The sequence below is a fragment of the Mustela nigripes genome, chromosome 3 (assembly GCF_022355385.1).
Source record: "Mustela nigripes isolate SB6536 chromosome 3, MUSNIG.SB6536, whole genome shotgun sequence".
Classification (NCBI taxonomy): domain Eukaryota; kingdom Metazoa; phylum Chordata; class Mammalia; order Carnivora; family Mustelidae; genus Mustela; species Mustela nigripes.
This window is the reverse complement of record NC_081559.1, coordinates 186,636,295-186,651,771: the sequence shown is the minus strand read 5'-3', so window position 1 is coordinate 186,651,771 and position 15,477 is coordinate 186,636,295. Positions and strand designations below refer to the sequence as shown.

At 43.9% G+C, this 15,477-nt stretch overlaps 1 protein-coding gene across 2 annotated transcripts in view; it reads left to right on the top strand.

The window, feature by feature from the left end:
- Nucleotides 1–15,477, top strand: part of ASAP1 (ArfGAP with SH3 domain, ankyrin repeat and PH domain 1) — a 349,235-nt gene that overhangs the window by 214,263 nt on the left and 119,495 nt on the right. For both annotated transcript variants that reach the window (XM_059395173.1, XM_059395172.1), the window contains exon 5: nt 8,395–8,540. In XM_059395173.1, the coding sequence (XP_059251156.1) occupies nt 8,395–8,540 (146 nt within the window). The remainder of the gene's footprint in view (nt 1–8,394; nt 8,541–15,477) is intronic.

Genomic DNA, 15,477 nt, shown 5'->3' with positions numbered 1-15,477 from the left:
CTATATAAAAGAGATCTATTAGGTTGAATTAAAGCTTTCCGTGTTGTTGTTGTTTTTTAAATACTGAATCCTAGAAGATTTGAGAACATAAGCTAGGTAGGAATCACAAAAGTCTTCTGGGTAAAGACTGGTATGTTTGACGACATGAAATGTAAAAAGTTCTGTGTGGCAAAGGACATTGTATGGAAAGTTACGGAAGTGAGACTCACTTTGGGGTGAGCGACAGTTCCTCCCATATCATGAACACCCACCTTAGGCCAGACACTGGAGGAGGCACACTGTAGGCTTTTCGCATCCTTTTTGCGCAATAACCCTATTAAGGAGCATCACTGCGGTTGAGAAAGAGGAGTGTGAGATGAGGATCCAGATGGTCTTAGATCCACAGCTGGTAAATGGAAGACCTAGGATTTGATCGACAGTTGTCTTCTGTATCCTGGAACCCTCCAAGAAGTACCATGATATTTAGATTATACCTGAATGTCCATTAACATCAGAACTTCAGCTCTTAGTCTCAGAGTGAATGAAAGTAATGAAGATATTTTTAGAGGCTTGCCACGTACTTTAGAGATTATACATCTGTCACATTTCACATATGAAAACCGAGACCCGGGGACACCTGGGTGACTTAGTTAAGCGTCGGCCTTCAGCTCACGTCATGATCCCAGAGTCCTGGGATCCAGTCCCGCATCGGGCACCTTTCTTGGCAGGGAGCCTGCTTCTCCCTCGGCCCGCCGCTCCCCCTGCTTGTGCTTGCCTGCTCTCTGTCTCTGACAGATAGATAAAATCTTGAAGGAAAGGAAGAAAGAATGGAAAGAAAGGGAGAATGGAAAGAAAAGAAAAGAAAAAGGAGGGACGGAGGGAGGAAGGAAGCCAAGACCCAGAAAAGTACTTTTCCAAGGTCACAGATGGCCAGTCCAGACCGGAGGGAGTTTCAAACCCAGGTCTGTGTGCCACTTAGGCCATGTCCCTCCATCAGATGACGCCTCAGTAAACATTAGGCAGTGCTTGGTCAAGACGGGAGCTCTTAAGGATGGAGTTATTATGAATGCTTTCAAGGCTTTTCCTCATTAAATAGAAATAATCCTTCATGGTTTCATAATGTTCTCTGCTGCTGCTACTTTCCCAAAAGAGCTTTCACATTAATTATGACATCTTTACCTCTTAGCATTCAACCTCAAGGAGTAGGCTGGGTGTAGGTATTATTAGACCTGTTTTATAGACGAAATTAGGCCCCAGAGAACCGTAGTCACCTGACCAGGTCACATGATAGCGGCTGGAGCTAAGACCTAGATTTTCAGGTCCCTCAATCACTGGATATCTGACTCAAAAATAGCAGGGGTTCTATTCTAGGGGTTCCAGCACTTCCCCGAGCATAATGGTAAGAACACAGGCTCTATGGGCAGTGCCTGTGTCACCACTTTTCTGGGTGACCTTGGGCAGTCTGCTTCACTCCCTACACCAGGAAAATGGGGTAAGAATAGCACATCACCGTGAACATCAGGTGAAGTAATGCAGGACAAAAGCACAGTTTACGGCCCTTTAAGCAATCAAAAGTATAACCGTAATTAATTATTCTTATAATTAACTGTTAACAAGTATTACTATTGTTATTATGTCATTATCATTTGTTGAGAAACGAGGTCTGTCTTATTCCCCTTCATTTCTTAGTGTTAATCATTTAGTAATCCCAAAATAGGTATTGGTGGTATGAGTTATGGCATCCTTGCTAGTCTTGGCTGAGCCTGTCCATGGAAAAGGATGGGTTTGGAATCCTGTGAGGGTAGGTTCCAATGTGGATTCACCAGTGAGCTTCACTTTTCTTATCTGTAAAACATTGCCCTGAAGGAGTTCTAGGATATTCAGTGTGATGGACCCCATCACAGAGCCGGTGCCTGAGAAGCAGCAGCCGTGATTATGGTGACAGAGTCAATGGTTGGGTTCACGGGCCAGTTGGGAAGTTTTGTCAAAGTTCCCCAGTTTGATAAGGCCTCCCACAGAGTGAGAATTAGACAAACATCTGTCAGAGAAGGGCCTGTTTACTATTTGCTGTGGTCCTGAAAATTCTAAGTAGGGTCTCATTGGAGGAGTATACAAGACGAGCAGGGGGAGGGTAGAAGGAGAGAGAGAAGCGGACTCCCCACTGAGCAGGGAACCTGATGTGGGACTCGATCCCAGGACCCAGAGATCATGCGTGACCTGAGCCAAAGACGCACGCTTTACTGACTGAGCCACCCAGGAGCCCCATTTTTGAAGAATATTATTAAAGAGGAGATTATGCTGAGTGAAATAAGTCAAGCAGTGAAAGTCAATTATCATATGGTTTCATTTACTTGTGGAGCATAAGGAATAACATGGAGGACATTAGGGGGAGGAAGGAAAAAAGGAAGGGGGGAACTGGAGGGGGAGATGAACCATGAGAGCCTGTGGACTCTGAGAAACAAACTGAGGGTTTTAGAGGTGGGGGAGGACGGTGGGCCTGGTGGTGGGTGTTGTGGAGGACATGTGTTGTGTGGGGCACTGGGTGTGGTGCACAAACAATGAATCTTGGAACACTACATCAAAAACTAATGACAGAATATATGGTGACTAACATAACATTAAAAAAAAAGAAGAATTGGGGCTCCTGGGTGGCTCACTGGGTTGGGGCCTCTGCCTTCTGCTGAGGTCATGATCCCCGGGTCCTGGGATCAAGCCCCATGTCAGGCTCTCCGCTCCACGGGGAGCCTGCTTTCTCCTCTCTCTGCCTACTTGTGATCTCTGTTGGTCAGATAAATGAATAAAATCTTAAAAAAAAAAAAAGAAGAAGAAAAATATTATTTTTTTTAAAAAAGGAGTATTGAATTTTAAAGTATTCTCAGGGAACTTGTTAACTACTAGAACCCCGGAACATATACTCTGAGGGCTGTCCCTGACTTGGGAGGGTTGCTGAAAGCTCTGTCACCAGCTGGAGGATGCCAGGCTGACTCCACCACAGTGGCCCCCACTGGGCGGCCTGGGGCTGTCATCCCTGTTGTCCTCATCATGAACATTTATTGAGCTTATCTTGCACTGTGCACTTGGCATGCAGTAACTTAATCTCCGTAATACCTCCGTGAGGTAAGTACCATTGTTACGTCCATTGTACAGCTGGGGAAGATGAGGCTTAGGAAGGTAGTAAGGTACTTGACCAAAACACCATGCAGGTTTATTGATAGACCTGGGATTTGATTCTAGATCTTTCTCACTTTAGGATGCGGGAGAAAATCCCCAGCTCTGAGATCTTAAAAAAATGTAAGAGTAAAATCCCAGTAGGAGCTGTGTGACCTCAGACTCGTTTTTGCATCTAAATAATGAGGATGATAACAGTACTTATCTTCCAGTCCGATTAATAAGAGTGAATGAAGCCATGGACGTGAAGTGCTTAGTGCAGTGACTGGCATATACTGAGTACTCGACAAACTAGCTATTATCACTATTATTACTGAAATAGTAAATCACTGCTTTGGTATTGCTGTGGGGCTTAAGTGTTGAAATGTATATAAAGGCCCTTTCAAGCTGCATGGAACATATTAGGTGATTAGTATATGTTAGTCATCGCCCCCAAAGAAATGCTAGCAGCTGAATGCTAGCTGGCCCGTTCTGGTTTGGCTGGTAAGACTGTATTATTTTGTACTTTTTTCAGAATTGAAAGGAGTCACCTAGCTCTTAGAATTGTCTTCCATTCTGCAACAATACCACGAATGCCAGAAATTCCCTAAGGATATTCGAAAAGCATGGATCTGTAGTGGCTGGGTCAGATTTCTCTCTTTCCTTGTTCTGTTCTTTTATCAAGTCTCCATCCTCACCTACTTTCCCCAGCTCCGACTTGACCAGCTTCCCAAAAGTCTGCTAGCACTTAGGTAGACCGAGGATCCCAAAACAGAGCTTACTCTGTTCCCTGAAAGGTGGTGATCAGGCCATTTTCTGCTTCATGAGCCCTCCTACTCAGTCACACCTGTATCTGTAACAGTGTTCCCCACCAAAGCCCTGTAGCTCTCTCTTCTTCGCTAAACCCCTGAATTTACCTTCTGTTCATCTGCTCCGGGCACTCTGTCATAGGCCCCGCCCTCTGCCTCTGCCCTTGTGCTGTCCTCCACCAGAACCCTGTCTCCCTCCCCTCTGGGACCCTGCACCTGCGGAAAACCTGCCTGGTAAACCCTTCATTTTGTACAAAGGGGTGCATGTGTTTATAGAATTTTGCTAATGAATTGTTACTGTTAGATTTGTAATATATGTTAAAAAAAAAAAAAAACTTAAAACATGAGACTTATGTTCCTATGCTGTTTGATTTTAAATACATCTCCCTGATTTGTAACTAATCCCGGCCCTAAAAGTAATGGTGACTGATTTTTTTGGAGGCAGATGCCACATGCCAAGTACTGTTTCAAGTACCTTACTGTTATTTCCCACTATTTCTGCCCTCAACAGGATTATTAGTACTGTCCCCAGATGTGCTTCACTAAACTATGATTTTTCAGATATATCTTTACTAAGAAATCTCACCCATATATACCTATGTCTGATTAACATACACACACATGCTTATGCACGTAAATATACATGCTGACTGTGTGGTGGTTCATTTATGGAATTAGCAAAACATGCAGGACCCATGACCTCACCTATACTTACTTACCAGTCTCCCCTTCCACCTCTGTGACATCACATTTGATGTTCATCTTCTCTTCCTTGAAGGGTTCTGGTGAGGGTTAAATATATTGTAAAAAAAAAGCGCTAGGGTCAGAGAAGGTTCTCAGCCAATGCCAGTGCTCCCTTCCTAAGGCCTGTCTCTGACTTAGCCAAGTCTGTCTGTCTTTTGGATGAGTCCATCATCTTAGATAGACTAAGAGCTTCTCTTAATTCTTTCTAAACTCTTCATGCCATTCCAAACTCCGGAGAGTGGTTTTGTTGAGGGAGGGAGGGAAGAGATTGGGGTTGGGGGAGAGAGGAAGCATTCTGCAACACTTTATTTAGTAAACTAGTTGGTGTGTACATGAGTGTTCCATTCATCTAAAGAGTATGATAAATGTCATCTGAAGTATTTTCTAATTCCAAGCAAACAAACAAAAACTTTCTAACCTTATGTTTTACTAGAGACACTTCTTTGAACACAGTGAAATGAGCAGCTGAATTGCTTTTTTGCTGGAGAGTGTCAGGTCTGGTGGGATTCTCCCGGGTGAGGTGAGGCTGTTTGGCCTTAGAGGGAAGGAATCAGGGATAATTCCAGTTTATGAGGAGATCAAACATGTGCATCCTGTCTGTCGAGCTGATGTAGCCTTTCTTTTGTGTTTTCCTGAGCCACTTCCCTCAGTTACTTGGGCAGTAACCAGAGCTGCATTTTATCTTTTTTAATATCTCAGCCTGAAATGCTGACATCCACTCTAGGCATCATGAATTTTTGATGTGGCGTTGATAGGAAGGCTGCTGGGGCTCACTGCATTTCACCGAAGCGCCCTGACACCCGTTTGCTTCCGTGCACGGACTTTCTTCTTGGGTGCTTCCCCGTGAGGACTCACAGTGTGTTCTGTCAGGGCCCATGGCTGCCGGGCAGTCATGGAGAGTGTATTCGAGAATGCAGTACTTTTTTTTTTTTTTAAGATTTTATTTATTTATTTGAAACAGAGAGAGAGAGACAGCAAGAGAGGGAACATAAGCATGGGGAGTGGGAGAAGGGACCTCCCTCCGAGCAGGGAGCCCGATGCAGGGCTTGATCCCAGGACTCGGACTGACTGAGCCACCCAGATGCCCCGAGAATGCAGTACTCTAGATTTTCCTCTCAGTTATTCAGCAGTCTAGGAGTAAGAAGAAAATGCTTCTGAAATTCCTGAAAAGGAGGAAATCAACACGTTCAAGTCTCCCATCCAAGTACTAACCAGGCCCGACCCTGCTTAGCTTCCGAGATCAGACGAGATCGGGCGCGTTCAGGGTGGTATGGCCGTAGACTCAAGTCAAGAGATATTTACTGAGCCCTCACTCCTTAAGCATGGCTCACGGAACACAAACACCATGGTATTTGTTGGGTGGGGACGCAGAGATGAGCAGGAGGTAATCCCTGCCTCTCCTGGTCTGGTGCCAAGGAAAAATCTGTATTTACACAAATATGATGTGATGTGGTGGAAAGTATTGCAAAAGAGAGACAGAGAATTATAGGCAAGGAAGGAAAGCTTCATAAAGAGGTATCGAAGGAAGCCTTTAGAGATATTATTTTGCCAGACACAGTTGTCTTAGATACTTACCATTGATTTATTCATTCAGTAAGTATTGTGCATCTCTTGCGGGCCTGCATACAAATCCGTGCTCCCCTGTCCTCCACCACAAAGGAGGAGAGAAGTGGGGAGTCCAGGCATCTGAAATGCCTCCCCGTGGAAGTGGTGCACCTCGGCTGTGCTCGTTTCCTTGGTCGGTGTGTCATGTTCCATGCCTGCCTCCCTTAAGGGTGTAGAGATATGCGGTACTGCCTCCCACAGCCTGCAAGGATGGGGCACCTGGGTTTCTGTTCTAAGTGTTGACATTTTCTAGAGGAGTCACAGATCTGATGCACAATTTAATAGAGTCACACTGGATGCTGTCTTATAGTGGATTGTAGGGGAGCAAGAGCTGGAATAGAGAGGCTTGTAGGAAGCTTTTGCACTGGTCAAGGCAAGAGATGACGTTAGATCGGGTTGATCACCATGGGGATAGTGAGAAATTGTCAAATTTTTGGCTGTATTTTAAAGGTAAAGGCAATAGGATTTGCCAGTGGGCTGCATCCGGGATATGAGAAAGAAAAATCAGTATGACCTGATGGGTTTAAGTCCTCACAGCTACGAGAATGTATTTGCCATTAGCGGGGACTGAGATACAAGATCTGCAGAGGAAAAAGAGGGTTAGGGGCAGAACTTTAAGGCTTTGCTTTTTAGCATGTCAAGATGAGAGTTATTGGGGATCCCAGTGGAGATATTGAGTAGCAGTTGATACAGAAGTCTGTATTTCAGAGGTGGGATCTAGGCTGAGCTGCCAGTTTGGGAGTTCTTAGCTGATAGAAGTTATTCAAAACCACAGACTAGGTGAGATCCAAGAGTGAGCATAGATAGAGAAGAAGAAAGGCCCAAGGCTCTCCAACATGAGGAGGTCAGGGAGATGAAGATCCAGCAAAGACATTGGAAAGGAGCAACCATGAGATAGGAGGATGGTCAAGAGAGCATGGTATCCTGGAAGCCAAGCAGAGAGTGTTTCAAAGAGGCGGGAGCAGTTGTTACTTATGGAACACTCACTCTTTTGAGAAACTTTGGATACTTTATATCAGCTCATCAGCACTCCAATCATGTAAGATAGTATTAGGCTCATTTTACAGATTGGAAAACAAAGCTCAGAGTGAGATTTATTAATGCCTCTGATGGACTGCAAAAGTAAAAAACTGGTAAGATACCAAGCTTATAGGTTGTGAAACCAGACTTGAAACATAAATCCATCTGATCCATGCCTGCACTATTTGCATCAAGAGATCATATTGGGGGGGGAGGGGGCTTTAAAAATGCTGTTCCTCAGACCTGAGGCTTATACAGAATTAAAGGAAATTAAATTGAGTTGCATAGAAAGAAACATATTAGAACCCTTGGATTCTTTTGCATTTCAAGATAGATTTTTTAAAAAGATTTTATTTGTTCATTTGAGAGAGAGAGAGTGACTGGGAGGGAGAGGGAAAGAGAATCTAAAGCAGACCCTGTGCAGAGCACAGAGCACGACCCTGAGGTCACAACCTGAGCCAAAACCAAGACTTGGACACTCAACAAACTGAGCCACCCAGGTGCCCCCCAAGACTGAGTATTTTTTAAAGATTTTATTTATTTATTTATTTACTTACTTCAGAGAGAGAGTACATGTGTGAGTGTGAGTGGGGGAGAGGGGCAGAGGGAGGAGGAGAAGCAGGCTCCCCACTGAGCAAGGATCCTGATGTGGCACTCAATCCCAGGACCCTGAGATCATGACCTGAGCCAAAGGCAGCACTTAACTGAATGAGCCACCCAGAGGCCCAAGGTTGATTTTCTAAGGAGAATTTTCTCCTTGTTCCGTCCTTGTTCCGTGATCATCATAGTTTCTTAGTGGAAATACAGTTTGCTTTAAATGTGATAATTTGACTCCTCACCTGTGGGGGGTCCATGAATTCCCTGGGATGTAGGCGAACTGAACACTGTAGAAGAACAAGGGGAACCTTGGTTTAATAGAGTGAGTAGAGACATTCAGTGCTCCGCTGACCACCTCTGCACATGTTCAATGAATAATTGATGCAGTTTCTCTTTGCCTTCCTTTTAGGAGTATCTAGTGATCAATCAGGGTTCAAAATAACTCGTCATTGTGGCATATAATAGTTCAGACTCCTCTCTCCTTCTTTTTTAGATCACGTACAAAATGAAGAAAACTATGCACAAGTTCTTGACAAGTTTGGAAGTAATTTTTTAAGTCGAGACAACCCAGATCTTGGCACTGCTTTTGTCAAGTTTTCTACTCTTACAAAGGAACTGTCCACGCTGCTGAAAAATCTGGTAAGCCATAGCATAAGGGATTTTTTTTTTTAATTACAGCCTGATTGAAGTACAATAAGAAGATAAGGAGAACAATCTACTAGTCTTCTCCCCAACCCCCAGTCCTGGGGGTGAAAAAAATTTAAAAAAAAATTTTTTTTTTTAAGTCTCAGGTATGGAGTCACATATAAAAAAATACCATTGTAAAATTCTTAGATCCACCTGATAACGGGTTAGATTTATTGAGTCAGAGAAACTGGTTAAGCTGAACTCTCTTGTGCATTCTGCCACAGTTCTGGTTTAGGTTTTGTTTTAGGTAGCATTCAGCAACTCATGCTTTTTAATTAGTTAGAAGAGTGATGATTTCCGTGTCAAACATACTCTGCGAGTATGCACTACAAGGGGTAGTCCTCACTCATATGAGGACAAGTGAGCATCTTGGTCTCTGCTTTACAAATAATGAGCCTCCCCAGTTCTTCACATCTTTCAGCCCCCTACCAAGAGAAATTTTTTGAGATTGGGGGAACCCATGGTTACTGAAGTTGATGACAAGAAGAATCCCCAAAAGTCTGGGACAGGAGAGGTGCTGACCCCAGGAGGCGGACACAGAGTTGGGGGTGGGGCGGTCTCTTTGGCAGGCACTCGAGGATTCCCGCCCTCACACCTTGTTGACACTAGAAGGTTCGTTCTGGATAGCACTACCACCCACATTTTCTTAGGCATTAAATTAAGCAAGTCTCTCTTCTCCAAAGTCCCAGGAGATAGACATACAGGGAGGTTGAGTGGAGCCAAAGGAAAACTACATCACACTTTTCCTCGTCTCTCAGTATGACACCTTTCCCCCCTTGAAGAACTCAAGCTCAGGATGTCTTGACCCTGGATCATTTACTCTTCTACTAGATAGGCTTCTCTGGCCTTACAGGAGAATCTTGTCACAGATCTGTTTGATACAAATGGCTACTTTACAGATGAGTGTACCATATTGGAAAGATGAAAATGGCCTTTCTGTAGTGTATTAACCTGGATATTTGACCAATCAGAATATCGTCATTTTTTTTCTATCATACTAGATGAATACATGCATATGTCTGTCTTCCTCACAGCTTAATTCTAATTTGTGGGTTATACCATTAAATTAGACTCCTATAGGGCGCCTGGGTGGCTCAGTTGGATGGGTGACTGCCTTTGGCTCAGGTCATGATCCTGGAGTCCTGGTATCAAGTCCCGCATCAGGCTCCCTGCTCGTCAGGGAGTCTGCTTCTTCCACTGACCTGTCTCCTCTCATGCTCTCTCTCTCTTGCTCAAATAAATAAAATCTTAAAAAAAAAAAAAAAATTAGTCTCCTATAGTGACAACCAATCATAAAATAAAGGTTGAGAGTAGAAATACGTCTTATTTTCAAAAACTTTTGAAAGGGTAATTTTGAACTTAGGACCAACACATTCCTACACTTTGGGGTATATTTGACAAATCCATGATATCTCCATGAATCTTAGAGTATTTAAATCTCTTCTATTCAGAAGCAGGCCCTCATTTCTCCTTCCTCTGTTACTGCCTGTCTTTCTGCCGATTGCATGCTCAGAGGCTGTGTGGTGGGAAGAAAGGAAGTGAAACAGGACTCCAGCTGTTCACTTGGGTAATAACTGGTAACAGCCTTACTCAGGGAGGAAGTTCTGTTTTCCCCGGGCTAGGTGTTTTCACAGGGCTATCTTGCTAACCTTTAGTTTCCGGGACACCGAATGTATTTGGCTTTAGTCGAATTTCATCGCTTGCACGTTTCCTGGACCAGTGCGGCCCTGCACTCCCCTTTACTGTGGGTTCCTATCCCCAGTTCACATTGGCCCCCAAGGCAGTGGTCTCTTGGGCATCATTCACCACCTGTATTTGCTGACCCAGTAATACATTTGCTGACCACCATAACAGAAACCACTGATTTGTACTTGACACTTCGATGAACCTGGCAATGTGCATGGTAGATTTCTTACTCCGCACCTTACAACAATCCTGTGGTTATTATACCTTCAATCCAGATGAGAAAGTTGAGGCATGTTATTATTTAACTTGTCCAGGTACATTGTTAGTAAGTAGATGTGTACCCAAGTCCACTGTGTCTACCACCCCCTCTGTTATACTGCCTCTGTCATCTGACTTGGTGGTTGTGTTTCCCCGTGAGAAATGCTGATCTCAGTGGTCCCCTAAACAGACTCCAAGCTAAGCAGCATGCTTTCTTCTTCCTTGTCCTCTCTCCTTTAATGGTTAGAAGACTAAGAAAGATCAATAGAAATTGCTAGAAGGCTCAGTTCATTTAATTAAAACAAAAACCAACATTTATCTCTTTGAAGAGAGTGGTGGCGTTCCTGGTGAGGGAGCAGGTAGACAAATCCGTTTGTACTCTAGTTGGTTACTAAGGGAACACTGTCCTGATTGAGTAAAAAGCCAGTCCCAGGAGTTTATACAACCTGACAACAGTTTCAACAGCTTGATGCTTCCCTTTTTATGTCCTGCCAGGAAAGGCTAGAGCAGAGCAGACAGGTGGATGGGGCCAGGCCTTGGAGCCGGAGCTCAGAGGAAGGCACACCCCTAGGAGGGACAGAGTTCCAGGACAGCTTGCCGCACCTCCAATCCCCAGACAAGCTCCTTAGCTTGCCCAACCCCTGAGTGTTCCTCAGGAGAGTCCTGAAAACCCTGTTAAGCTAGTGGAGTCTGGAAACATTAAGCAATAATGGTCACAGGTGGCATTCAGGGAGTAAGAGAAAAGAAGATACTTTGGTATTTTTAGCCTTTCTAAATTGTATCCTCACAGCAAATACCAAATGTCTGCTGTGTTCCAGGGTCTGTGTTACATACTGAGAAAGGCCATTTTCTAATTAAGATAGTACATATTATGGGTATTTTTAATAAAAGTTATTAAAACATTACTTAACGTAGAGGAAAGGGTGGATTTGGGGGTGAGGTCTAGCTTTCTGCTTTTGACTAACTCTAGAAAGAGAAGAATTTTCATCATGTTAACTTGTAAGTAATCCTTATTGCAACTGTATCGGGTTGAGGAATTTCTGAAGGGTTGGTCCTGAGACATACGACCCCCTAAGTGATGATAAGGATCTCATCGCCTTGCCGGTGTGTGTTTTCGTTTTCTAGCCTTCAGTGATTGTGGAGGGTGGGATGATCACGTGGGTAGAGCTGCTCCGACGTCGGCGTTACGCTCAGACAGGGCCGAGGCTGTCTGCCCTCGTCCAGCCTCTGACTGCCATCTGGCAGGTGTGTGAGGACTGCGAGGAGGGTCGTGGTTGTAACTGTTTACCCTGTGAGCCTGCACCAGAGTCAATGGACCAAGTCAGGCTTAAAGTAACTCCCTTCCCTGCTGCCCTTTACATACTAGAAAACAGTTTTTAGAGAAAATTGTTTCACCTCATAATGGAGGATGAGGGAGGCTGTGATGGCTGGGAACTGGAAGCTGGGTCTCGGTCAGACCTGGAAGACCAGCTCCCAGCCGAGTAGCCTTATTGCTTTAAGCTAATGGTGGAACTTCTCCAGTGCTAGTCTCCTTATCTGTTACCTGGTACCTGTGGGACCTCATGGAGATAACAGGGTTGAACCCCAAAGCACAGTACTTGACATGTGGCATTTGCTTAACAAATACAAGTTTTTATTCTCTTATTTATAATTCTGTCTCATTTATAATTATTTTATTATTACATCTTCTCATTTGATCTTTATGGCAACTCCCTGGGTGAAGGTGGGTATGAATAGTCCTGTTCCATTTTACAGATAAGTGCTCCAAATCTCCAAAAAATAATATGCCTGGGGAATAGTGGAGTGGGAGCTTGATTCCAGGTCCCCTGACATGCCCTGATTCAGTGATGGCGTCCCCCAGCAGTTACAGATTAATGGCATTGCCTTCGCAGATCATGGGTGCTTATGGCCCACCTGGCTTGGCTAGAACCTACATGAGTAGCCATAACCCCTGTTTGTGTTTAACTTGAAAAATTATTTCTTTTTTTTTTTTTAAGACTTTATTTATTTATTTGACAGACAGAGATCACAAGTAGGCAGAGAGGCAGGCAGGGAGAGAGCCCGATGCGGGGCTCGATCCCAGGACCCTGGGATCATGACCTGAGCTGAAGGCAGAGGCTTTACCACTTAGCCACCCAGGTGCCCCTTGAAAAATTATTTCTTATCTACTTTTCTGTTTCATTTCCCTCATCAGTGAGTTATAATAAATTGAAAAAAGAGTGTTAGCTAGAAGCTCATAAATTTGTGGTCTTAGGACCCCAATCTTAAAAATGATCAAGGACACTGAAGAGTTCCTGTTAATGTGGGCCATTTCTATCCATACTTACTATTTTATCACTTAAAATTGAGAAATGTTGAAGTCTCTTAATTGATTATGTTGCAATATGCTATTTGGTTGAAGTAGACAAAAAATACAGCCTCACAGAGAACTATATATTAGAGAAAGAGGAGAACTTTAAGAATTCAGGTGATTACCAATATAAGAATAGTTAATAGCAGTGTGAATCTGAAACCCTGTGTGTGGCAGGCTCATTTTATTTGTTTTTGAGAAAATATTTGCCAGACACCCACATCTCAGTACCACAGTTTGTCAGTCATTCTTTCGAAGAAAAGCAAATGGTGTCCCATTAAAAAACTGACAGACCCGGGACTCCTGGGTGGCTCAGTTGGTTAAGTGTCCAACTCTTGATTTTAGCTCGGGTCATGATCTCAGGGTCAAAAGATCAAGCCCCAAACTGGGCTCCATGCTGTTCATGGAGGCTGCTTGGGACTCTCTCTCTCCCTCTTCCTTCTCCCCCCCCCCCCCACTTGCATACTCTCTCTCTAAAAAAAAGGGAAAGGGGGAGAAGCTGACAAACAAAATTAGCTATTTTAGCTTGCAACTCAAAAATACTGCCTAAGTGCTTTTTCTCAAGATAACTGGTATTTTGGTGTGCCTTGAGAGTGGTTTGTGCAAACTTCTGTTGTATCAAACCAGATATAGGAAAGATGTACTCGGGTTGATATGTAAACAAACAATAATTTTAACTGTTTCATGGTGGGCATTTTTAAAAGAAAATAGCCTACCCCTGCCCCCCACAAGAGCATGACCATGAAGAATACAGTGACCTAGGTTGGTGTCGAACAGTGCCTGGATTCACGTCAGGACCCCAGTAGGTTCACCCCCATTACTTTTGTACAGTCCGTGCTGATATCTAAACAGTGGAAAAGTCAGACAAAATCTCAGTATTACTATGAAAGTCCTTTCGGCCTCAGAGACTTCTGGGACCTGCGGACCACACATTGAGGCCCACTGGCATAAGAAATCACTGGCTGTGATTCCAGACCTGGCCCTAGGTGGGTTGGTAATATAGCCTGACTGGGAAGCACCAGTTGTCTTCACTGGGAAAATGAGGAAAAATACCTTCTATATCCTGTGCTTGTGTGAGGATCGTTATACCACACACATGAGAAACTTTGTAAGCTGCAAAGTCCTTGGGTCACACACAGCAGCTGTTAGGGTACTCACAGACTCCGTTAGTGTTAACTGCTGTGGCATTAATAACCACCGCAGGAGACTTTAGTTTTGTATTTTTTTCTTATTGTAAAAAGAACACATGCCTGGTGGGGAAAATACAGAATCCAGAAAGAAAATTGCAGTTTCTCTCCTATATTCTCCCTTCCCAGAGATAACCATCATTGATGTTTGGGGTCTATCTTTCTAGCCCTCTTTTCTGTACCTTTTTTCCCCCAAATAGATGAAATCATGTGTTCTAAGGAACTTTGTATTGCACTAGATTTCATTTAGTGCTGGCATTAGAGCATTTGCAGTTCATCTAGTTGGGACAAATGATAAATGCAGAAGCTTGAGAGGATAGGACTTTCCAAAGAATGCCCTATGACAGGTTCATTGTCATTGGCCGTTCAGCCCTTGTCCTTGTGGCAGTCTTGTCCCTGTGGTGAGAGCCAGTGCTGGGACATCTGCTTAATGGCAGCCTAGGTACTCAGGCAGGAGGAGGACCGGGACTTACTGTCCAGGAAGCTATTCACATACATACAAGGTCTTTGATCTTTTGCTTTCTGTGTGCTTTTGACCCCTTCAAGTGAAAACAAGTTCCTCGAAAGCATGTCTTTTATCAAGATAACATTGCCCTTTGTATATTTTTCCGATTAAAGTCCAAGTCATCCAAAATTTCAGAGATGGAGAACAGATCAGTGGTTCATAAGAGTTTGGAGAAGGGGTCAGGGGCGCAGTTATAAAGGGATAGCCTGAGGGAATTCCTTTGTGTTGATAGAACAGTTCTCTAACTCTGTTGTGGCGTGGATGTGCCTATGGGTATGTGTGATAAAATGTTACAGAGCCATACGCAGACATACCAAAAAATGAGTGCATGGAGAACTGGTGAAATTTAAGGTCTATAGTCTAGTTGATCATCTCAGGCCAGTGTTGCTTCCCAGATTTTGGTAATGTCCTGGTGTAAGCCCTTAAGTTTGTAAGGTGTTACGCTTGAAGAAAGCTGGTTGAGGACACCGGGGACCTCTCTGAACTATTTTTGCAGCTTTTTGTGAATCTGTAATTTTTCCAAAATAGAAAGTTTACATAAAAGTATAAATCATCAAATTCTGGTCAGGGAGAGAGAGCGGGGAATTGAATGATCTAGCCATGGTTATATGAAAATTTCCATGTAAAACAAACGTACCCAGCAAAACGCAAGCCCTCACTTTCTGCTGTGCCCTCACCTCTGTAATCCCACTTCCTGTGCACTTTGATATTTTTCTAAACCAGTCTTTCTCCGTGTTTTCAGCTGCTCCCTCTAGTTAAAGTCCTTTCTGTGGCCACTGTTCCCTAAACGCCAAGTGATGAGCTCTTTCCCCTCAGAAGCCAGTCTCTTTGTCACGTGTGCTAGGGAATGCTGCCTCTTAGTGGTGAGAAGCCAGAGAAATGTGGTCATGATCCGTTTTGTTG